The sequence below is a fragment of the Amblyomma maculatum genome, unplaced genomic scaffold (genome assembly GCF_055883805.1).
Source record: "Amblyomma maculatum isolate TAMU_Amacu unplaced genomic scaffold, ASM5588380v1 scaffold_60, whole genome shotgun sequence".
NCBI classification, from domain to species: domain Eukaryota; kingdom Metazoa; phylum Arthropoda; class Arachnida; order Ixodida; family Ixodidae; genus Amblyomma; species Amblyomma maculatum.
Window position 1 is genome coordinate 111207 of NW_028146785.1, and position 25907 is coordinate 137113.

Consider the following 25907-nt stretch of genomic DNA (forward strand, 5'->3'; position numbering starts at 1 on the left):
CGAGCGACTGGCTCGTAGGTCTCAAGCCAGTCCTCGGCGTGCTCGAACACATCGCCATGAAAAGACGGAGGTGTTCGCGGCTGATAGGATGTGCTTGGGAAGCCTCCTCTCAGATGTCATTGCAGCATGTTGTACAGCCGTCTGAGGCTGCGTCGTCCTGGTAGTGGCCGGAAAGGTCCCGAATGCAGGGGGCTCTCCACTTAGGTGGCGGCCGATGCGGTGATATACCGGTGTAAGCTCCGTAGTGATAGGTTGTTTACGCAGGACTGGATCGATAGCCGGCAAAGCCTCCACCTGACTTGTAACAGAGCCTTACACAGAAGGCGCCGAGGAACAGAAACACCGACTACCAGTTAGGTCAGCACGGGACTGAGCAGTCTCTTTTTGTCGTCGTTTCCCAATCGCCCGTACAATTCTCAGTCGTCTTTGAATGGCATGTGTCAATATTGCTGAAGTTAGTTCATTAAAACTATAGGGGCCATATTGATGCCTGAGCCAACCATAACAAAAATTCCGTAATAAAGCTAAAGAAACCATGAATAACGGTTGTATAAGTAGAAAGCGAATATTTGGCATTGGCATTCACAGATTTGATCTAAATGCTGCATATTCTGTCACTTGAACAGAGCGATGCTGTTACTGCTGTCTCTCCACCTTTGAGAACAGTGAAAACTGCTGGATCTTTCGAGAAGGCGGATGTTCCCGCGAAGCTTCAGAGTAAAAGAGATAGTCTAGCTGTATGTAGTGGTTGTTTCTGATCTCTGATATTATTAGATATGGAAGAGGAGCGTTCGTGCAGAATGCTTGCTTCTGCTTGTATGAATGGTCTGAGTAACTCATTTTCATGAATTGTTCTTTACAGGATTTAAATTGCAAGAATGCGCCTTATCCTGCTTGGCAATATTTGATTGGTATAATAATAATAATAATAATAATAATAATAATAATAATAATAATAATAATAATAATAATAATAATAATAATAATAATAATAATAATAATAATAATAATAATAATAATAATAATAATAATAATAATAAATTTGAATTCGTTCACAGGAAGGGAAAGGCGCAGTATCAGTCACAATTGCTCTGTGGACACCTGAACCGCGCCGTATGGAAAAAGAGGAAAGCGGGAGTGAAAGTAGAAAGAAAGAAAGGGGAGCCGTAGTCGAGGGCTACAGAGTAATTTTGACCACCTGGGGATCTTTAACGTGCGCTGACATCGCACAGCACACGGACGAACTTCGTAGTGGTCACCAGCGATTATCATCTAGTAATGAAAGAAAGCAGCGGTTTAATTTTGTGCCACGGTTTGCACAGTTCAACAAATATATTTATGATTCGTAGATTAACAAGGGGCAAAATGCACTTTTTGTACGGCACTCTGGTGTGCAGTTTAAGATATCACGTGATGAAGCTAACCACCGATGCGGATGCGCAATTTTTTTTTAAATTTACCGTTTGTGAACATACTGTAGCTAAATTTACTATAAACCGCTTATAATAACAGGCGTATTTGATTTATATTTAGCGTTACGTCGGTTTAATTGGTTTTATTTTGTCCGGTTTTGTTTCAAGATGTAGCGCCGCGCTTTTCATAGCGTCCTCCGAAGGAAACTCTAAAAGGAGATTGCCAGCGCCGTGTGTCTGCTATGCAACTCCTTTTGAATAAAAGTCTCAACTCGCTAAAAGTGCGCTTAGGTAAGAGTTTTCGCTTGCTCGTGTGACACGGGTATTAGACACGCTCCAGTGTTATTTGGCAGCCTGCTATATCTTGCCCAGTCACGATCATGTCATCGATGTAACATCTGACATGCGGGATGCCGTGAAGCACTTTGTCCATCATGGACTGGAATACTACCAGGGCACTAGCCACACTGTAAGGTAGGCGCTGACATTCAAACAACCCCAGGCTAGTGTTTATATCAAAAATGATCTCGACTCTGGAGTAAGCGGCTATTGCTGGTACGCCAAAGAAATGTCTAGTAAACAGAATAATTTTCCTCCTTTCAAAGCAGTGTACATATCCTCGGGCCTGAGTAGTGGGTAACGATCTGTTTTCAATGAAGTGTTTAAGGTTATCTTATAGTCTCCATATAACCTGGTACTGTTATCTTCTTTTAAGAATGACTAACGGTGTAGCCCAACCGCGGCGCATTACTGGCTGCATCATGCCTGTTTCCACTTGCTCCAACAATTTTCTAAACCTTTTCTGCAATGGAAAGGGTACAGGTCTAGCGCGGCAAAATACAGGAACTGTACCACGTTTCAGAACAATTTTTGGTTGCAACTTGTATATTGTTCCTAATTTCTCAGAGAACACCGAAGGGTACTTTTGTTTAAGTGCCACCTGTCCAATTTCCAGGCAGTCAAGTCTGAGATGTTCCAGGCAATTTCGGCCAGGTAGTGCTGGTAACCTCTTTTTGTTGCCCTGAACAACAACGACAGGTAGCGCCATGCTATTATCCTTGTACTGAACAGCTACGTCACACTGCCCTTTAAGTTGTATCTGTTCCCTAGTATACGTGCGAAGCGACATTTTGCATGGTTCGCCTCTTACGCGCGAAAAGTGGGACTGGTACACTAGCTCTGGAACGATTGTGATGGCTGATCCCGTGTCAACCTGCATATTACGGGCATGCCCCTCAATGTTAATGCCCCCTTCATAACATGATCGGGTTGAGTTAACCAAATGATACAGTTCATGCTCAGAGTCTTCGTCGAAATATTTGGGCAAGTGGGTGCTTTTAAATTTTGCCCTAACTATGCGGCACCATTTTCTTCAAGTGGCCTACTTTTGAATACTCATGACAACCGAGTTTTTGTAACAGAAAACGTCCGATGACTGTGCCCTGCCGCACCTATCACACCTCCCGCTCTTGCCGCCTCGCCTTCTCTTGGACTTAGGTTGCCTCGGCTAGGGATGCTGTAGAACTTTCACTACGAGCACTAATGCCTCGTGTTCTCTTGACCGCATTTGCCCACTGTCTCGCACCGCTAGTTCTCTGTCAAGGGCGATTGGGCATGCGCTTTGAAATGCCATGTTTCGCTCCGAGTACAGAGCACGCCGAGTCTCTTCATCCCGTGTGCCGTCAACCAGCCTGTCTCGGAGGGCATCTTGTAAGAAGTCGCCGTAGTCGCACTTCCTGGCTAAGTGATCGACTACTGTCAAGAAGACGGGGAGACACTTTTCGTTGGTTATCTCAATTGCCGTTAAAAAATGCTTTGAGCGCTTTAAGTACGACTCGAAGTTTTGCGTGTTGGGGTCGTATTCTGACATCTTCCCCACTGACGGCATGTTTAAAGAAGCCCCAAAGTTCGTTGGGATGCCATGGGCGATGCTGCCCTCTGAACGCTGAACGAAGGTCAAGACGATGCTTGCATCCGTGAGCGTCTGCAGGCTGCGGGGTAACATGAGGGAGACGGTCTTCCACCCCGGCGCCACTGCGCGGGAGCAGCGTTCTCGCTAGCGAACCGCGGAGGGAACAAAAGGACAAGGAAGGGTACGACACAGCGTTAACTCCAGTCCCATTTATTGCACATAAAAAACATACAGAGCATGACGGCTAGCTATACATCAACAAGGATTTCCTTGGAAGGGCAAGGCTACGTAAGAAACAAGGACTTCTGACTCACCGGCTGGGGAATGGGGGTGCGACTTTGGCTGCGGACATTTGCATGCGCCGTAAATATGGCGGCCGGGATCTCCCATCCGCGCCGTGTTCTTCGGACAAAGCCATACTACGGCGTCTGCCGCGGGAGGCGGCAGGAGCGCGCGGTATTTACTCGTCGCTTCGCGGTTGGAAACCAGAAGACGGGCGGTCGTGCACGACGGGTCATCGCGTGTGTGCTGCATACTCCGTGCCCGCTATCCTCTCCAAGCGAGAGACAACTGCTCGCGTTGCCGGCTAGATCCAGAAGCTCTCTGTGGGCTTCTCGCGTACACTTCTTGGTGGTGCACCCAACGATGGTCTCCTCCCCCAAGGGGAGGTATTTACCTTCTCTTCCAGCCGGCGCTGCCACGACGCTCGTTGTGGTGGTGGTGATTGGCCACGGCGGAGAGGGACACAACTGGTTTTCCACAAGGCGGTAGTCGTACCCCGAGAGCACCACTACTTCGTTCCTTTTTCCTGTAACGCAGAACGAAAGCCAAGGCGATGCTCTCCTCCTGAAACACTGAACGAAGGCACCGCTCGGTTACTCGCTTGCTCGCTCCATCCGCCGTCTGCTTGTCCCATCCTCGTCGCCAGTTGTTATAACGTCAACAACGAGTCATGCCAGTGAATGAGCTGCTTTATGCAGTGCTGGCATCCATATACTCATGTGTGAAGTCACATTAGTCGGACCCAGTGACGCAGTGTTTTAGCCGTCGTGCTGCATTATCACATAGGTCAATATCGAGCCCTCCACAATGGCACCTCTCATATTCAATCCATGAAACTCTATCAATTTTTACTGCTTTCTATTCCCAGCTTATTTGAAAATATGGTTAGATTCGGTGAACTGTGTTGGCATGTACAGGTTTGTTGGCATGTGTTTGACAAACTGCAATTCAATACAGTGTATGAGCAGTGTGTTGATGAAAAAAGGATGACATGCTTGATTTCAGGCTTTCTACTGTTGCTCGTAGTCCTGAACACCAGGACATTTACTAAGTTTTGGTGTAGGCAGAGAGTAGGGGCGTGCGAATATTAAAATTCTCAGATACGAATTGAGTACAGATATGGGGCGAAAAAATTCCCTCGATTATCGAATCGAATATCTGATGAATGAAAAAAAAATCAAAATAGCAAGCATTGCTAGTCCTCTTTATATCATAGTTGACATTTGTATCCAAAATAAAATTAAACTAGATTCCTACAGAAGCATATGGCGCACTGAAAAATCTTGCATCCGAGTTTTAGAGGATTTCTTATTCAGTTTCTTTTAGTATAGTATGAACCAGCATGAAGCCGGGTCGAGTTTTCATATTGCTGCTGGATGCAGTGAACTCTCATTACTGCTACCACGTGACCAGAAACAATGCCCTAATTAACCGAAAATTCGAATTATCAAATGCGCCTAAAAAAGAACAGCTTGAGGTGCATAACAGTAACTTTGTGTGATGAATAGGTTTTGCGCTTGAGGTGAAATTTCAGTAAGAACAATGTTTTTTCTTGGTGTCATGGATGGCTTTGTTTTGCATGCATTTTTTGGGAGGCCTTCGTAAGGTCCCTCTTCACAAAACTGCATTGTCGCATGTTGAGGATGCTTAGCAGCAGTCAACGCGGTCAGGTATTGCAGTAAGGCCTCGTACTGTGAGCGATACAGTGTCTTAATTCGAAGATCACGAGTATCAGTTTTTTGACTGCAAGTATGAATCGAACAACAAACATATTTGATTGGTATTTGAAATATTCAATATTCGCACCAATAATAGTACAGTTCAAGCTCCAAGAATTGGTTGTGGCTGTTTATTGAATAGGCTGATTTTTATTCAGTGGCTCATTATTGATGTGAAATTGCACAGGGTGGAATATCTGTACACGTTGAGGGAACGTTGTCGCTTGTTCTCGGTGTGCGCCTTGCGAACATTGACAATTGTGCTCTTCAGAATGGTACTGGAATATTCATGAACAGCTCGCACGTATTGTCGTAAAACAGCACAGTGGGGCGTCTTGCATAGTTTTTCCAATGCAGGCCAGAATGCAGGTTATAAAAACGAGTTCTGTTCTTGATGTTCCGTTGCTGAAGTGCCTGGAGTTGTGTAATAGGCACGGTATTTCTTGCAGTGTGGAAGATGTACCAGCAGTAGATGAAGAGCCAGGGTTGCAGGCTCTAACCGATGCGGATGTGGATGATATTGTCAGGTAAGACAGGATCTTCCGCTCAATCGGCTTGTCCTTTCATCGCCGGAACCTTGGCGAGGTTAATCAGGTTCTGTGTCTTCTCTTGACTGCAATTTAAAACGTGGCCATGCTTTTTTACCTGTTAATGCGTTCTGGGAAGGAACAAAGAAACAACCAAAATAAATAAACGAGCATGGAGGGTGCATTGGCTAAAGACATCCACCATGCGTTTCACAAGTTCCTTCTGCAACTGCATGAACTCTGCCATGTCTCTACTGGGGAGTTTGCAAGTTTCGTGACTGGACAGTGGTAGCATATAGAGTTGCATGAATTGGAGTTGTAACGGGGGTGATGTATTGCAGCGTGTTCATGTAGATTTGCTCATTGTATGTTGTTTTGACCAACGGACATTGAAAACTGCCGATCGCTACTTTATAATCTTTAGGTGTGAGCACACGGCAGCTATGTCACTCAAATACGAGTTGGCAAGGGCTTGCTGTGTAGTACACGAGCGCATTACAAGTATGCAGCCTGACCGTATGCGGCTTCATATTGCTGCTGCAGACGGCTACGGGACTTCCTGCAGGAAACCGGGCCGTCCCAGGAGGATGACTTGCTGAAGGTCCTGAGCCCCCAAGAGGCGCGGCAGGTGCTGTCAGAGTACAGAACGCTGGCCAACTTTGTGGACCGATATCCGGGATTCCGACAGGTGCACGAGGAACCCCTCTCCTTCCTCTACTACCAAGATCATGAGGACGACACCGATGACTGCACCATCCCCACTGTTGCTCCAGGGGGCGGCGACAACGAGCTGGAATTGTCTGCGCGCAAGGTATGGGTGCATGTGCTCTTGCTGGGTCTGGGTGATGGAGTTGTCGGAATGTCATAAATTAGTGCTAAGGGATAGGCACATGAGGACCTTGGTTCGAAAATTCTTTCTGCCTACATGGAAACGAATTTTGCAAAAAAGATCTGGGCAGAACCTGCAGCCGACTTAGCATGCCAGAATATGTTCAGTTTCTGTTCAGTGTGGGACACACTGTGATTGGATGGACGCAGACAACTCAGTAGTGACTACACACTAATCACTACGAGGTGGTGGCTAGGGTGGAGCTAAGCTTTTGGCGGTGTCATTTTGATGTCATTTTCTTGTCGGTAATCTTGTACCTGAACAGAATGACATGCACTTGAGAACAGTATTTTCAACTTTTATCCATCCTTCCATCCACACCACTGGGAAATTGCTGTCAACTTGGCCGCATAAATTCAATAAATAGGCCACATTTACTGGATTAACACTAAATTTATCGGGAAGGTTCATGTAACCAAAGCAAAATAATGAACCTGTAACGAAAACTGGATTAGTTTTGGCAGGGAGGAATTGATCCGCAGAAACAACTGTGACAGATACGTACACTTGGTTATGAGACGTTACATGTCATGGAAAACAAATGTCGCCCTTACGTAAGGGTCACTTTCCAAATTTAGAAACCATTGGTGTCACACACACACACACTCACACAAAAAAGCTGTTCGCATAATGTCTGCGCATGTGCGCATAATGTCTGCTGCGTAATGTGATGCACCACCTCGCCGCAATGGTTAGGGCGCTCAACTGCTGTGCCCTAGGATGCCGGATCGAATCCTGGCCATGGTGGCCGCTTTTCGATGGAGGCGAGGTGCCCGTTTCTGTGCGATGTCAGTGCACGTTAAAGAGCGCCAGATGGTCAAAATTCTTGAGCCCTCCACTACGTCGAGTCTCTCATAACTCGAGTCATATTGGAATGTTGACACCCCTAAACCAAACCAAACCATTATGGTAGTGGTTGGAGGCTTCGTAGTTCGGGTGCAGTCTGACGGTAGTGCACTGGTGTGCCGGAAAGATTGATCAGGAGCTGAAGCAGCCCGTGGAGGCAGGTGATGGCGGATATCAAGGTGCGCGGGCCAGTCCGTGCAGCCGCACCTCGTACGAGTTTGCTGAGGAGGATGGCGTCAAGGAAAAGGAAGTCTGTGTCAAGGATAGCTGCAGCCAGACGCCATACCAACCTCGCTGCCTGTCGCGAGCCATGCAGGCTGTGAAGCTGACATGCGATGCCGCGACCCAGACCCACATTGCGGACCCTGCCCAGGTAACTACATCAGCGAAGAAAAAGTATGCTCATATTAATATTGTACAGCGAGGCTTTTCTGCAGACTAGGCGAGCTTTCTTCCGGACAAGTGCGATGCGCTTTAGCTTATTCCATTAACACTTCTTTTTGGGCGAGTTGGTTCATTTTTGGAAAATTTGTTTTGTTTTGGTTTGTATATTGGTTTGTATCCTGGCTTATGTTTCAGACATTTAGAAGCGTTAAATCTTTACCTAAGGCTAATTTTCAGTGGCTGAATTTCTTCAAACATGAAACTTGCAACCAACGCAAAGTAATGAACCTTTAACTAAAACTGGTTTAATTTTGGTGGGGACAGATCGATCCGTGCTTTTTGGATTTCAAGGTGGTCATGTGGTCACGTTAGTTCAATCTTAAAAAGGCGGATCAGCTGAGTGTACTATGCTAACGGGAGGACCAGAATTACATTTGCAAGCTAAGAGAATTCGCGGGATAAATGTGATTACCTTATGAGCCCACAATAGCTTGCGAGATGGTGTGCGATTGCTTTTGTACGTCCAAGGATGGTCGTGCCGCAGGACAAGCGCTGCCGCTGCTTTGGGTTGGAGGCGTTTCGATGTTGGTGCCTCCGCCACATACTTCTTGACCATGGATGGGCTGGATAGGTGTGAAAAGTGCGCGAACTGGTGTCTCTGGTCTGGCTCTGCCTTGTCTAAGCGCCGAGAGAATGACATCCGTGGCTGCATTGCACTGAAGCCGCTCTCTGCAGGGACACGCTTCGGCGGTTCACAAGTCTCTTCGTGCTGATAGTTTGGGGTTGGGGCGCTGCTGCATATCAAGCCGGGGATGAGCATAACTTTTTGAGTCTACAATAGATCATATCTTCATTGGTCTGTGGCAGAACGGAGATCGGTCATTGTTACCTACACCCCAAATTCTCGTATTAACTAGGCTGGTCCAGGCTAGCGCACTGGACACTTGGTCAAATTTACCTACGAGATTGCAGATGTTCTTCGAACTGTTCAGAACTTCTCATTATTGAAGTTGTGCTTGCACATATTCAGGGTTATTTACAGCCACATTTTCTCTCTTAAATACTACGGCTACTGATCCTACTATGCTACTGTGGCAGCATTGATGGACGAGGAGCGAATAGGTATGCCAAGCACACGTACCGATGTGAGCTCTTAAATATGCCAGCATTTACCCAACACTTTACACGACCAGATATCACCATAAATGCAGCCTAAAAAAGCGGCGCAAAGTTGAGTTCGACTGCCTCTTTGGTAGCGGTTTAAGCACTTCCCTCTAAGCATAATGGTGCAGAAAGGATGTGTCGGGCCTTAAGACCTTGCTGGTTTACCATACTCTCTGGGGACAAAACAGCTAAATGTGTTAATTTTCTTATCAGCCTTCCGGACCAGCTTCTAAGTTCTTTTTTTGGGGGCCTCTGTTTTTCGTGCGAAAACAAAATGTTCAGGGTCCTGACATGCAAGTGTCGAAACACGTGACGCAACTTGTCCTACAAATTCATCATTTGTGGAAAGAAGCATCACGTGGCAATGCAGGACTCTACACTGCGCCGACATTGCCACGATTACCAGAATGCATTTCACTGGCTGTGGCATAGCGCAGCTCCCGGTGAAATATCTTTTAGTACTATATCATGATCCAAAGCTGTTCAATTGGGGAAAATCCTCCTCTGGTATCCTAAATAACATTTTTGGCCATTAACTGGGATGTTTTGCCAACGTTTCTTCTCGTGCAGCTGGAGCTGATACTGAAGGTCCAAAACGATGAAATCTCTGAGCTCCAAGACAGGCTGGCGGTTCTGCAGGAAGATCATGCGTGAGTGTCCATTGAGCGTGCTGAATAGTTCCATTGCAGAGCAATTTTCTCACCTCTGCTTGAATAGTATGGTGTTGTTGTTTTCACTACCAAAACCCTTCAGTACGATACCTGTAGTAGTATAGTGTAGCAGCTTTCATAACCTATTGAAAGTGGTATGAAATGCCACCTAAACGGATGCCACTGAGGTCTTCGTACGAATTTCCACAAATTCTTTCAGCTATAGTACCCGCCGTGGTGCCGCAGTGGTTAAGGACTGCAGTGTCCAAGGATGCGGTATCGAATCTCGACCGTGACAACTGCTGTGCGATGTGGGTGCATGTTTAGGAACCCCGGATGGTCGAAATTTCTGGAGGCCTGCACTGTGGCATCTCTCATAGCCTGAGTGGCTTTGGGGCATTAAGCACCATAAATCAAACTGCACCATCAAGCTGTAGTAGGAATAGTAGTAGTAACATTAGAATACATTTATTTGGCCATAAATTATTAAATATTGGCCAAGTATGTTGATAGCCTGGATAACTAATCGAAGGATGGGTCGAGGAGTGGGTACATAAGTGGGTTTGAAAAGTGAACTGCCAAAGAAATGTAAATATGTGCTGAACAGTTTAGTTAGTAAACATATGCTAAAATGTTTCGTTTGGTACTTTACCAGTATTTATTTAGCATGAAAGTGATATCTGTCGCTGCGGCAACATAAGCAGCTTCCGGTTGTTTGAAAATGCTCATTAACCACCGGTGGGACACGGCAAGGAATTTGACTTGGCTTCCAGGTCGTCATTGATGGATATTGTTTTTTCCTTTGCAGCCGCGAGTTGAAGAAGCTTCATCTCCAGCTTAAAGAGCTAAAAAACAAGCCACCAGTAACACAGTCACCATCACTACAGAATGAGGTCAGTCTTGTTCCTTCTCTCTTTCATTCTAATCTTTTTGTCATCTTGGGAGTAGGCAATCTGTGTGTCATCTGTTCTGCCAGGCGTCCTTTAACTAGGTCATTTGCTGGCAGTGGTGCTTACGTTTAAAATGTGCTTGCTATCTGAGGTCATAGAGTGTGAGGGTTCTGACTTGGCTCGGACACTCCTCTCAGAGCCGAGAGCCAGGCCGCTAGCTCAGACCGCAGTCGTTGTCGTGAAGAACGGCACGCCGAGGCACAGCCAGTCGGCCAAGCCATTTATTGGGAGTGCCCAGTTTCCATCGTCGGTCACAGCAGCATCCGTGCACTCCGGCGATGCGGCGTTGTCTCTGGCGCAGACGCTGTCCGCCGAGATGCGAGGGGAAGGGGAAGAAGGGGCCGCCTGGCACGCTACGCCAGTTCTCTCATTCCCGCCCTCTCCACCACAGCCCTGGGGGAAGGAGGCCGGAAGGGAAAAGATGAGGGGTCCCTGGGAAATAGAGAGAGGGTGTTCCCCGCTCTGGTGCAGGCGAGGGGAGTGTTGAATTCCCACACCCTTCCTCTCTTAATGGTGACCTCTACCTGGGCGCTGTTTTCCCCTTTGAAGCTGCACGGCTGATCCCTCAGCAGATCCATGTCGCAGGACAGGAGTTGGGACTCGGGTTGGTAAGCTCTGTCTCTGGCACCGCGGCAAAAGCGAGGACAACCACCCTCCCGTTGGGCTGGTTCTGCGTGCAGACCACACATTCGACTAGTTCTGCTGAAATCTCCGCCGCCGCAGTTACGGCGGGAGACAAGGGGCAAAGTACCCTGACCCACCATCTGTCGGGCCGTCGGTATGCCCACAGTGCGCTGGTCGCACACGGTCACGCCAAATTAGGGCAGCAGGCTCCGTTCCCTCCATCCACCAGGCGCCTTGCAGAGCTCCGTGTACAGGAATCACGCCGGCCTGCGTATCTACACGGGTTGAGTTCTTCTCCAGCCAGGGTTTAACGGGCATGCTCCAAATCCCAGACGGCAGAGGGAGAGGTCATTGTGCACTGGCATCTCCTCAGCCCTCCCGTTCGTGAATTATTTGTTCGAGCTCGAATGCAAGCTGCTCCAAGAACGTTTGTACGCTTGCGCAGCCACGGGGCGCGCCGTCTAAACATCGCCATCGCCGTCCGAACTCAAACGGTGTGGCCCGTACGTGCGCCCGGAGTGCCGGTGTCATAAATAAGGCCAGTGGGCGCGCACGGTTCGTATGAACATGCTCAGCACAGGCTTCGCGTGAAGGAACGTCGGCGGCTTGAAAATCGAAACCTGCCGGGTAACTTTAAGTAAGACCTCCCGTGCCCTTCCGGTTGATATTCGGCTACTCCGCCTACCTTCAGCACTGCAACCTCGCGGAAAGGACTGTTTTTCCTTATATCCGCTAGCGCACGAACTCGAGGGTCTGGCGCTTGTCTTTCGCGAGCTCAAGTTGCACAAGCAGCTGACGGCACCGGTGCTGTTCTGTGCGTGATCTCACGCTATAAGCATTCTGCTTTCTTTCAGCGATCGCGCTTACGGAGGGTGTTTTAATCATGCCCACAGAGTAGCTGTGCGCGGGGTCTCACATGCACAGCATTTGACAATCCTTCAGTGATTTCGCTGGCTGTGGCTGCTACAGAGCCGCGGTTTGCGTGATTGCACGTGTGCGCCATTTTCCGGCGGTCGCAGCGAGTGCGCTGGCTTCGGGAGTTGCAGCGATGCCCGTAGAGACTTCTCTGGAGTTTGCTAGCTGACGCTCCATTCAGCGCGTGCAGTTTCCACTTGAACAGTCACTTTAAGTGTAAGATGCTGTTGGCATGGGTCCACTGATTCCGCCTGACCTTGGGATTTTCAGCTTGCAGCCACGCAACAATCTCAGCAACCTCTAACGGTCGCACCCATCTGAGCGCACTGCCTAGAGCGGCTTTGTATTCAGATTTCGGCGCACGCTCCTTTACGCGAAGCTTGTTCCGAGCGCATCCAGAATGACCGAGCCTGCCGATTGGCCTTATTTACGCCAAAGGCTTTGCGGGCGCAGGTAAAGGCCATGCCGTTTGAGTTCAGGTGACGAGAGCGGGAAAGGCGATGCTTAAACAGTGCGCCTCGTGGCTGCGCCAGAATACAAAGATTCTTGGAGCTGCTCGCATTCGAGCTCGAACGAATACCCGGACTCCAGAACGCCAGTTCAACCTTGGCTGGAGGAGAACCCGGAAGAATGCGGCCCGTGTAGATAAGAAGCCGGCGGGGTTCCTGTACACGGAGCTTTTCAAGATGCCTGGTGCATTGAGGGAGGAAGCGTGCTGCCCTTATTTACGACCTGCGGGGTGTCGGCGCGGCAGGGGGAGACCAGCGCACTGCGGACGTACCAGCGGCGTGTGACAGTATGATATGCCAGTGGACTTTGCCCCCTCTTCATCCCCGTGACAGCAGCGGCGATGTGATGGCTGCCATCCTCGATTTGGACGAGGCGCCAGAGACAGAGCTTACCAACCCGAGTGCCGACTCCCGTACGGCGGGATGGACCTGTTGAAGGACCACTACCGTACGTCTTCAAAGGGGGAGAAACAGCGCCCAGGTGGAGATAACAATTAAGAGAGGAATGGTGCGAGAATTCAACATTCCCTCGCCCGCATGACGCGGCAATCCCCCACCTTATCTATCTCTCTTTCACGGGGACGCCTCATGTTTCCCCTGATGGCCTACTTCCCCCGGAGCTGTGGCGGAGACGGGGGGAGTGAGAGGACTGGCGTAGCGCATCAGACGGCTCCTTGTTCCCTCTTACCTCCCATGTCGGCAGACGGCATCTGCATCCGGAGAGACGACGCCGGAGCGCACGAATGCTGCTATGACTGAGGACAAAAATTGGGCACTCCCAGTAAACAGCTTGGCCCACTGGCTGTGCCTAGGTGTTTCGTTCTTCCCTATCGCCGACGTGGTCAGAGCCCCAGTCCCGTGAGAACACTCACACGTCAATGCCGAAAAGCTTGTGCGTCTTGAGGCAGGCGTAAGTTGCCGCTATACTGTACCGTGTGCCGAGACAGTGAACAAAAGGCTGGCAATAATTCTATTTTTTGAGACAGCTATGCTTTTTCTCTTGCACCGCAACTTTTAAAATTGGTGTAGCAATATCACGGTATTATCATGAACATAATATCATTTTAAAGGACACTAGTATTGGGAGACAAGGTGGAAAATATTGACTTATTCTGGTTCTGGATCTTACCGCACAAATTTTCTTCAGCCTAATTTTTTTATCTCCGCAGGATGTCGTGTTTATGCTTGCATAATGTCTTAATTGTAGTCAAATTAGTGACAGAGTGAAGGTGTGAGAAAGTGGTTCAAAAATGTAGATACAATTTTCGTGTAGATGTAAGCCAGTTGTTTGCTACTCGCGGTCGCCAATACTGTTTAGGGTACTTTTGAGGCTGTTGTTGGGGATAATTTTTTGGTATGCAATTGAGAAGTTCCTGATAGATTTCAAATCTATTTCTTGAAATTTTATTTTTTGAAGTTTTTAGTGATTTTATATGCGCCTTAACTCTTTCTTTGTCATTGGCACCCCCTTTTTTGTTCTCCGCTCTGCATTAAAAAACACGGTGAACATATTGTTCTAGATTTCTCTGCGCTAGCTTCGAACTTGTGCAGCTTTCGAAAGTGGTTGTAATTTTTTGGCCAAGCATCTACGAGTGTTGTTTGGTTATCAGTTGTAACTTAGGTTTATCATTTCCTCACTATGGATGCTACGTAAAATCTAGTTGGTCTCCACTTCAAATTGCGTATTTCGGCGATATACGTGGCAAGCTTGGTCTGTAGATAACATAAAAATTTTGTCTCGCTACCACCGTCACTCCCACATAACCAGTTTCGAAGCTTTGAACTTGAGGCCCACAGCGCAGTTGTTGCCTCTGCATAAATGATATGCTGCCTCCTTGAACGCTGTGCTGAACAAGCGCCGAATGCTTTTTGGACTGGAGAACTCGTGACTAAGCATGTAGCCAGTCGTAAAGTCAAACGTGTGAACATGGAATGACCGCGAACTCAACGAATGATCCATGTCTGCTGCTCCATCAACCATCAACACTCCCTGGAAGTGCCGCCGTGTCACGTGACCAGACGTGACTGACGTGCAAAAAGGGAGCTTCGCCGCGATTCTAACAGTGGCTCTTCCGTAAACTATCGACACTCCCGCAGCTGCAGTTTGTGCTGTGTAATTAAAGTTAAAGAAATATTCTTCCCGACAACCGGATAAGCACGCACAGTAACTGAATCTTGCACTTGCTTTAGCTAACTGTGCCACTCTTTGGTTTCGATTGTAAGTCGACTCCCCAGCTTCGAATTTACGAACTTTAAAAAAGTGTCGCCTTACAATTGTTTAAATACAGTATAGGCCGCTTAAAGTGACAAAAGTTTGTGTCTGGCCCCTTTGTTTTCAAGCTCTACCTACCACTCTGTCAAGAAGCACTGAGAACAGTGCTCTTTTTGTGTGCGTTCGTATGTTGCCGCTGTTTATTACCCAGCATGTAGGGGACACTAACATGCTCACTTGCAGTTGTCTATGTGACCTCGTGTCTTAAGCGAACCGAAAATGAACTGCCGTTCTCGTTTGACGAGCTGGAAATAAAATCCAAAACACCAAAAGGACTGAAGGTTAAAACTTCGTGCCGAGCTACGTGCCGTAGGAGCTGGTTCATTTTTCACAGGCCGACCAGAAGGTGAATAACCACTTAATGGATGAAGAGGAAGGAGCGGATGAAGACGAGATGCATAGGGGAGCTGTCGCTATCAGTAAAATGTCCCTGTCCGCGCCTACTTCCATCAATATCCCGCTATCGATGGTTTCACGATTCGAATTTTCCCGTTTTAGAAGCGCTCCTTGACAAGTACCGTCCTCCTATGGGAAGTACAGGAGAGTTTCAAATTGGGCTAGTTGGTGGTTGTTATTCCTGTGCATTGTTGCGCTTACGTAGGAACTGGGACACAATCGGAGACGACACAGAACAGATGTGCGCAAACTATCAACTGCAGGTTTATTTCTGAGTGCATGTATGTACAGGCATTATCAAAACAAAAAAACAAAATTAAAACAAAAAACAAAAATTCCGCGATCACATCGTCAAGGCAACATATCTTTTAACGTTCTGTCCAGCATTAAAGAACATGCCTTATCCTTCTGACTTGGCTGCTTGTTATTATATTTCCAAAAATTCTTTTTCTTGATTAGAAAGCTCGATAGAAGGTACGCTTACACATGGCCCTTCTTTTCCTGATTGTATGCAGTATGCTTCCCACAGTTCTCTGATTAGCTTCTCCCTTGAACTGAGCAGTATTGCTGTCTGCCGAAAGTTAGGTGTGCATTCTTTTTAGCATCTGGCGCAATGATCTGCCAGATTTCCCGGTGAGTTGACAAGACCGCAGTTGCGCCTATGTTCTCTGAGCCTCTCATTGACGCACCTACCGGTCTGGCCAACATACGTCCGCCCGCATGATAGCGGTGTCTTATATACTACACCTTCGCGGCATTCCACGAACTTTGTCTCGTGTTTGACGCCACATGACTCCTCTTTCTCTGCACTGTATTCTTCATTTACTTTCGCGCACATAGCTTTCAATTTTTTGGGTGCGGAAAAAACGACATTTACGTCGTGTCTTTGTGCAACCTTTTTCAGGTTGTGGGAAAGTGCATGGACGTATGGGATAACCACTGGCCTCTTCTTTTCTTTGACATTGTCTTGGTCCCTTATTCGTACTGGCCTTCTCATTATTTTTTCCGCCACTGAAACGAGCAATGGTGTCGGATAGCCTGCTTTTCTCAGCCGTGTTGCCTGCAAATGGAAGCTTTCTTGCATCTTGTGGCTACATGATTTCTTTATGGCCTGCTCTAAACATGACATGGCCATATTTCGTTTGATCAGCTTTGAATGGGCAGAGTCATACGGTAGTAGACCTTTCTCGTTGCGCGTTTTGTACTGCCAGCATAAATGTGGTTCAAGAGTGAGAGCTAGATCAAGGAACTGTAGGTTGTTGTTCTCTCAAAATGACGGAATTTGCATAGGATCTGCTGTTGCCCCCGTACTCTCTGACATCTTCCTTGCCAGAGGGGACAGAGAGCTGGAAAAAACATTCGTACCGCTTGGTGTTACTAAATGCTTCCGTTATGTGGACGACTTTTTGGTTTGTGCAGATAAAACCTCAGCCACGCCCAACTTGTTAGGAAAAATTTTAGAGCTGTTCAAAAGAGCCCACAAGGGGCTCACATTTACTCCTGAGGTACCTGCAAACAACAACCTACAGTTCCTTGATCTAGCTCTCACTCTTGAACCACATTTATGCTGGCAGTACAAAACGCGCAACGAGAAAGGTCTACTACCGTATGACTCTGCCCATTCAAAGCGGATCAAACGAAATATGGCCATGTCATGTTTAGAGCAGGCCATAAAGAAATCATGTAGCCACAAGATGCAAGAAAGCTTCCATTTGCAGGCAACACGGCTGAGAAAAGCAGGCTATCCGACACCATTGCTCGTTTCAGTGGCGGAAAAAATAATGAGAAGGCCAGTACGAATAAGGGACCAAGACAATGTCAAAGAAAAGAAGAGGCCAGTGGTTATCCCATACGTCCATGCACTTTCCCACAACCTGAAAAAGGTTGCACAAAGACACGACGTAAAAGTCGTTTTTTCCGCACCCAAAAAATTGAAAGCTATGTGCGCGAAAGTAAATGAAGAATACAGTGCAGAGAAAGAGGAGTCATGTGGCGTCAAACACGAGACAAAGTTCGTGGAATGCCGCGAAGGTGTAGTATATAAGATACCGCTATCATGCGGGCGGACGTATGTTGGCCAGACCGGTAGATGCGTCAATGAGAGGCTCAGAGAACATAGGCGCAACTGCGGTCTTGTCAACTCACCGGGAAATCTGGCAGATCATTGCGCCAGATGCCAAAAAGAATGCACACCTAACTTTCGGCAGACAGCAATACTGCTCAGTTCAAGGGAGAAGCTAATCAGAGAACTGTGGGAAGCATACTGCATACAATAAGGAAAAGAAGGGCCATGTGTAAGCGTACCTTCTATCGAGCTTTCTAATCAAGAAAAAGAATTTTTGGAAATATAATAACAAGCAGCCAAGTCAGAAGGATAAGGCATGTTCTTTAATGCTGGACAGAACGTTAAAAGATATGTTGCCTTGACGATGTGATCGCGGAATTTTTGTTTTTTGTTTTAATTTTGTTTTTTGTTTTGATAATGCCTATACATACATGCACTCAGAAATAAACCTGCAGTTGATAGTTTGCGCACATCTGTTCTGTGTCGTCTCCGATTGTGTCCCAGTTCCTACGTAAGCGCAACAATGCACAGGAAGTACAGGAACTCTTTCAGTTTTTCCATCGAGCCGCGCACGTTCAGATGATCTCCGGGGTCGGGTGATCGGCGCTCCTAGTTTTCATCATGGCGTCGACGTCGTGCGCTCCTGCTGAATGGAAACGGGTGTTTCCGCGACGTTGACGCCTTTCGCGGAAACGCCCGTTTGCGCGCAGCAGGAGCGCACAACGTTAACAGCAGCAGTGATGACTCAGAAGATGAATTCAGCTTTTCAGACTATAGGACAGGCAGTGAAACTACGTCAGAACTACCCGGAACATCGACAGCCAGACCTCGACAAGTTTTGAGTTCGCTCCCCAAAAATGCCCGCTTTTGTTGAGCACTGATAAGAAGAGATCAATGTTCTGAAGGTCAGAACTGTTATCTGCAGAGTGACGTCTTTTGAGTTGTATTACTTGGAGCCAGTAGCGCAGGGAGTCGTGTTGTCCGCTAGAGGACAGCCAGTGGTTGAAATCGACACTACTGTTTTCTTTCCCAACACAGCAAATACTGTATACAGAAAGCTAGTATTTGCTGCAATTTTGCATTGGTCCCTGTTGTAAAAAAACATATATCTTCGTTTTATTTGTATCAAGAAACTGATCGTTTTGTGTGTTTGCTTTTACTACGATTTTCGCGGATAGTTTTTTTTAATCACTTATTCAATAAGTATAATGATTGTCACTAATAACCCATTGTAAAGAATAATTTCTCCTCTACAATTTGATACTAAACGCTCCTGTACCTAGCATTTTTGTTAAGGAAAAAATATTAATGACACCACCCCAAAACCACCATTTTTCCCGCGTACAGCAAAGTATTAAGGAAGCAGAAGAATCTGGAGATGGGGGGGAAGGCCATTGCCAGCTGCCACCCGGTCGACCGTCAGGCCCATCGCCGCTGCTGCGTGGGAAATCTCCTCCAGTTCGTGCTGAACCCGAAAATTTGAAGAAGGAAGTTGTGTCCGTCTGGCCCAACTTGAAGCCCCGCTCGGAAAACAACGTCGGGAGGCCAGGTGGGCTCCAGTCTCTATTGTGACAGTGTTGTGAAGTGGCATTCAGGCTTCAGTCTAGTAGCTTCGAATAAACGTAGCTGCCTTGGGAAGGTTGTGAAAATCGGCTTGCCCACAGGGTATAAATTTGAGGGTTTTGCAGGTGCCCAAATTTTCGAATACGAATGTAGCAATTAAAATACACGATTCCCTGGTTGCTATGTTCGACATTTCGACAAACTGTGGTTATGTATGATATGTCATTACTCAAGCCCAAGGAGCCGTGAAAGTACACATAGGCGAGAACCCGAGAATCAGGTCGGCTTCCAGCATTGATATCACAGTCCAACCCATATCGCCTCTCGAGCCGACAGCCGCTTCGTTGTTTTTATCCCTAAGCGTGGTAGCCACGCAGTGCTAGGCACGTGGCAATAAGTTTTGTGATCAACCAGACATATGCAAATGAGCGCTCACAACGTTGCAAAACTGGTCAGCGGCGATCACCCTTTCCAGTTTCTTTCCTGCAGTGCCTAGGTGCAACTTCAGCGAGCCAACATATGAGGCACCCGTTCCCGTGGAAACAAGAGTTTATGCGGAGAAACGCGGCGGCTTCTTTTGCGGTTTCTTAGTGACATAGGGGTGAAACATTTGATAATTACAACTACATTGAAAGCTCAATTCGAAATAGCACCATGACTGGTGCGCCAGCTGGCGGCGCCGGAGTGTAGGGGTTGGTGTCAGCGGCTGCATCTGCCTGCTCTTCCGCGCAAGTGCCGAAGCTTGCAACTAAATACTCGTTAATTTGACCCATGTTAATTCAGAAGCACGGATAAGTATTTGTTTGTGCGGTCCCAGCCGGACGCCCATGAATGGTTATGGCATCGGATGGGCGCCACAGGATTTCAAATGAAAAACCAAGTCACTACGCAGGAAAAACATTCTTTTTTTTGTAAGTCATTCTTCCACCCATAAGTCATTAACAAAAGCACGCGGTCAGTCACACTCATGACCCTGGCTTTAGGCTCCGTTCGCTTCAAAAGTCGTTTGCACTGTCACGCATTCCAATGGTTGTTTGGCAGTGGAGGTTGCCAGCTTCAGACGCCACACGATGAAGTGAAAACGAAGCCTGTACAACCGGACGAGCACTGGCATTCTGCCCTGCCAAGTTGCCTCCCCCCACCCCTTCGCTTCCTCTTTCCCGATAGAGCTGGTGTGAAAAGATAAACACCCCATGATGTTATCGCTGTGCAGCATCTTAGTGAACTGCCAAGTAATGTGCGGTGGAATGAGACGGTGACAGTACAAAACGGGCACGCTAACGAACGCTTGCTTTTTTTTAAAGTTCTCAGTGGCTAAAGTGGGGGTGGGTTCATTATGCAAGACGCTCGCTACGCGAGTAAATACGGTGTAATTTACCGCAATGCAAAAACGGTTCTTGTTAGTTGCTTCTTTTATTTTTTTTTCGGGGAAGCACCCCCATAAGATAACCGGGTCCTTTTGGGGAGAGGAGACCACTATTATTGTGATGCACTGCAATGTGGGTAGCGGAAGCCTCTGAGTGTTCCCGACAGTGTGCACAATGCGAAGCACTTGGAGGGGAAATACTGGGATGCGAGCAGTTCCCTACTGTAAACAACGTTTTTTTTCCTTCTAACTTGAGGAAAGAATTAACGAGGATTTACGTATATGGCAGAGATATGACAGCTCCACTCTTTTTCTGCAGGTCCATGTTGTAAAATGAGCCGGTATGCCAAATCCTGTGTAAAATTATTCCTGGATAATTTAGTAAAGTGTACATGAGCGATTTAAAAAAAAAAAGGACAATATTCGCTTTTTTTTTTCATTTTTCACTGAATGTTTTCTTCCGTATTCGTATTTCATTTGTGTTTGGAAATTTAGATATTTGCGCACAGTAACATATATTTGAACGTACCTAACATCTTTGCACATCTTTTAGGGGCATTTGTGTTACGGTTACCTAGTTCCTTGCCAGGAACGTGGCATGCAGTTCAACTAAGGATCATTCCATGCTAGCTGATCCACACTTTGGGCTTTGCCATTTTCAATTTCTTCATTAAAAATCATGGCCTATTGTGTAACTGTGATCGATTATTCCAGTTTCTTTTTGGCGAAAAAATATTTTTACGTCTGTTAACTTTGCAAGCAGTAGCCGAATGCAACCATAATTTGTAAAAATTACATATTAGGCACAATTATGAGATGAATAATTTTCCTCTCAAGTAGAGCACATTGTGCTTTCATGTGTAATGAATAGAACGTTTTTCTTATTTTTGTTGATACATTATAAGGTGCAGAAAAGAATGCAGTTTCAACTTTTATATATTCTTGCAGTAATTTCAGTTATTTGGTCAAGTTGTTGAGGGTGTTGTAGTAAAAATGTGAGATGGTAAGTCTGCATAGTACAATTCGAGGACGTTTATTTCTGAAAGTTTAAATCAGAAAAGTTCTGTTTAGGAAAATAATTTTGAAACTTGTGTCCTTGCAGTCAACCATGGCGTTGCTCCGTGCTAGCTTTTCATTGCAGCACACTTGCTGTCGGCTTCAAATTTGCGCAGAACCAGCACTCCTCTAATTAAATAAATTGGTGCGCTAGGTTTGGGCACTGCCAGCTTCAGCAACAAAGAAGTTTGGTAAGGTTATTTATACAAAATATAAAATGGTAGCGTGGCAGAGGATCTGGATATACCCTGCATGCTTTTTACACGTCCTCTATGACACTGGTCTCTGAATTTATAATAGTTCTGTAGGCATAGTATTTTCAGAAATTGGGAGGAAAAAAATTTTTAGGAACGAGGTCAGGGCGAAAAAGTCGCAAACGTTTCTTCTACCCGGAAGAAAACACTCTGTCTAAATAAAGATGAAATTTTTTTAATAAAAGAAGTTTACAGTTATGGTTAAAAAAATATTTTTAACACTGTTTTGTGCAACTATGTTTTGTTACCGCTTGTAAACTTAAAATGGCAACCACCACGGCTTGGAAAACATTTTAAAAGAACGTGGGATAGCATTTGTCATGGTGACAGAAAAGACCACAATGTGCAGTCTGGATCAGTTGTTATGGAATGACTCTATATTGAAATGGCTAGGCTTAATGACTCCCAGAGTGATGGTATGCAACATGTTGCCTTGATGTCAACATTATCTGCATGTGTATCAAACAATAGCTGTACGTATGTCTTGGTGATATAGAAACCTTTAGGTTTGCGGTCGCAGCTCACAGATTTATATAAGCGATTGTAAACAGTGCCAGCCGGCTGGCAAATTTTATGAACTCATATTTACCGGATTTGTACCGTCAGGATTTTGCTCTCTTCCTGCTACAGTAAAATCTTGTTACAAGAGACATGATTACAAGAGACACTCGGTTATGAGACATACTTAAAAATGCTTTGGTTGGTTTTCTTATGTTTGCCATGGTAACATCGCATACAAGAGACGTGATTACTAGAGACACTTGGCTTACTAAAGACAGCTATTCTGGGCACCTAGAGTAAATTCGTAACTCTTTAGAAAACGCATAACCCAGACACACTCGCACGACGTGGCCGACTTCGTACTAACTCGCATGTTCTTCACATCTCATAACCATGGCTCGATTTCATTACATGCTGTTCGGCAGGAGGATGTCGCACCTCGCATGGTTGCTACTATTGTCTCACTGCTCCGAAATTTCCGTCATTCTGCTTCTATAGTGTCATTCGCACTCCTGCACTGATGTTTTAGTTGAATTTACGGTTGCTTGGATTTTCGATCCAGCTTCCGCAATGCCAGTCACTTCGTACGCCAGTAGTCGGACCGGTCGGACTCTAGAGTATTGTCATTTAGATGGAACACTTGCGCTCGACGATTCATCCGCATAGTTTCTCATCAGACACAGACTCAAATCTCTAAAAGTCATGTTGAAGTGAGTCAGATATTTAGTTATCAAAAAAGGCAAAACAGTTAATTACATATATGTTACGTTTAACTTATACCACTTCAAGGGCATTGTGAGCAACAAGAAGGCTTGCAAACACAGATGGGCAAAGCGGCTCACTTTAGTGAGCAACTGCGTACGGCTGAGCTCACTGAATTTACCCGCCTCATTTGAATGGCTCGCTGTCTGACTTAAATCTGGGTCGCTAAGGAGAGAGCAGTGGTTCTATTGGAGAAAGCCGGCTCTCTCTTTCTCGTTCATTGATCCGCGTCCACTCAGCCTCCCAAACCGTTCCATTGCAGCTGGGTGGCTGGGTGCATCTTCCGCGGCTGTGTTAGTGGTGCGACAAAACAACTGCTTTTCCGCCCTTCCTCATAAGAGTCGCAGCTACTCTCTCGCTACAACACTATAGCCTCGCCTTCGGCTGTCTTTTCAATTGCTCTTACCAAATAACGATTGAGTCGTAGTTTAATAAACGTCAACAGTGGTTCTTTTGCCCTCTTGAGAGCCAGTTCGCCCTTTCGTTCCGTGAGCCGTGTATAAAAAGAAACAGCGGCTGTGATTATTCAAAATTCGGGTGTTTACGAATACTAGCGAAACGCACGGTCATTAAACTGCGTCTAAGTTGCAAACGTTCAGATTGCTGGTAAACGCATAATCACCTGCAAAATAAAGTCGGTATAGATGCAGTTACAAAAATTATTAGAAGAGCTGTAGAAAATATTAAGAGTGGAGACAAAAAAAGGAAAAGAAGTGATTTTGAGAAGGCAATAGCGCGATTGTGGATGCTTTTATTTGCCGCTTCTAGGTGGCGCCCCAAGCCATAAGTACCTAAGGCTTCTTTATAGATAGAGGAGCCTACGTGTAAGCGGGTGGGCGGGCCATCTAGCGGAGGCATCACCATCATCATCAGCCTGATTATACCCACTGCAGGGCGAAGGCCTCTCCCATTTTTCTTCACTTAACCCGGTTCTGTGCTAGCTGCATCCACTTGACCCCTGCGAACTTCTAAATCTCATCCGCCCACCTAACTTTCTGCCGCCCCCTGCTACGCTTTCCTTCCCTTGGAATGCAGTTTGTTACCCTCATCGACCATCGGTTATCCTCTCTCCGCACTACATGTCCTGCCCATGTCCATTTCTTCTTAATTTCTACTAGAAGGTCGGTAACTTGAGTTATTTCTCTGACCCACTCTGCACACTTTCTATCTCTTAATGTTACCCCTACCATTTTTCGTTCCATAGCCCTCTGGGTTGTCCTCAACTTAAGTCGAACTCTCTTGGTTAGCCTCCACGTTTCAGCCCCATAGGTGAGTACGGTAAGATGCAACTGTTGTATACTTTCCTCTTGAGCGATACCGGTAAGCTGCTAGTCATAATCTGCGAGTGCTTGCCAAATGCACTCCACCCCAATCTTATTCTTCTTGTTAATTCCTTTTCATGGTCCGGATCAGCGGTTACTACCTGTCCTAAGTAGACATATTCGCCTACTACTTCCAGTATTTCGCTACCTAATGTAAACTGCTGTTCCTTCCCGAGGCTGTTGAACATTACTTAGTCTTCTGCGTATTGACTTTCAGGCCTACCTTTCTACTTTTCCTGTCTAGGTCATCAATCATTATTTGCAGTTCATCCCCCGAGTTGCTTAGCAAGGCAATGTCATCAGCATATCGCAGATTACTGAGGTATTCTCCATCTACCCTTATCCCTAACTGCTCCCATTCCAAGTCTCTGAATACTTCCTCTAAACAAGCTATGAGTAGTACTGGGGAGATTGTGTCTCCTTGCCTAACACCTTTCTTTATGGGAATTTTGTTACTTTCTTTATACAGAACTATGGTTGCTGTGCAGCCACTATATCTTTCAGCACTTTCATGTTCGGCTCGTCTACCCCCTGATTTCGCAATGCCTGCATCACCGCCGAGGTTTCAACTGAGTCAAATGCGTTTTCGTAATCAATGAATGCTATGTATAAGGGCTGGTTATATTCCGAGCATTTTTCTATCGCCTGATTGATGATATGGATATGATCGATAGTAGAGTACCGTTTCCGAAACCCTGCTTGATCCTTTGCTTGATTGCTGTCTAATGTTGTCGTGATTCTATTAGCAATTATCTTAGTAAATACCTCATACGTAACAGACAGTAAGCTGATTGGTCTGTAATTTTAAAGGTCCTTAGAGTCCATTTCTTGTGAATGAGGATAATGTTTGCATTCTTCCATGGTTCCGGTACCGCCGATTGCACCAGGCACTGCGTATACAGGGTGGCCAGTTTTTCTAGCACGATATGCCCACCGTCCTTCAGCAAATCTGTAGTTATCTGATCCTCTCCAGCTGATTTCCCCCTTTTCATAGTTTCTAGTGCTTTCTTGACCTTGTCCTTCGTCACTGGTGGAACGTCTGACTGTTTTTCCCTACCGCCAATCTCATTACGGTCCTGATTGCTTTGGCTACTGTAGAGATCTGTATAGAACTCCTCGGCTACTTTGACTATCTTGTCCATATTAGTGATGACGTTGCCCGCCTTGTCCCTTATCGCATACATCTGGTTTTTGCCTATGCCCAATTTCTTCTTTACCGTTTTAAGGCTTCCCCCGTTCTTTACAGCATGGTCAATTTTCTCCATGTTATACTTCCTTATATCGGCCACCTTGCGCTTATTGATTAGCTTTGATATCTCGGCCAATTCGATCTGGTCTGTTGGATTGGACGCTTTCATACTCTGGCGTTTCTTAATCAAATCTTTCGTCTCCTTAGACAGCTTACCGGTATCCTCTCTAACTATCCTACCGCCTACTTCTACCGCGCACTCAGTAATGATGATGGTAGTACTCACTTCCTAACGGCATGCAATGCCGCTCGCGGATTTCTCTACGACAGTTTGTTTTTGCTGCGTATGTCAAGTTTTCACATCGCCGTCTTAGCATTT

General features: G+C 46.3%; 1 protein-coding gene across 1 annotated transcript in view; it reads left to right on the forward strand.

Moving 5' to 3' along the window:
- The first annotated feature begins 1815 nt into the window (after positions 1-1815).
- Positions 1816-25907, forward strand: part of LOC146170731 (uncharacterized) — a 45630-nt gene continuing 21538 nt past the window's right edge. Inside the window, exons 1-8 of the mRNA XM_084586808.1 lie at positions 1816-1886; positions 5774-5851; positions 6395-6662; positions 7714-7959; positions 8936-8944; positions 9705-9784; positions 10593-10677; positions 15389-15473. Of these exons, the coding sequence (XP_084442934.1) occupies positions 1816-1886; positions 5774-5851; positions 6395-6662; positions 7714-7959; positions 8936-8944; positions 9705-9784; positions 10593-10677; positions 15389-15473 (922 nt within the window). The remainder of the gene's footprint in view (positions 1887-5773; positions 5852-6394; positions 6663-7713; positions 7960-8935; positions 8945-9704; positions 9785-10592; positions 10678-15388; positions 15474-25907) is intronic.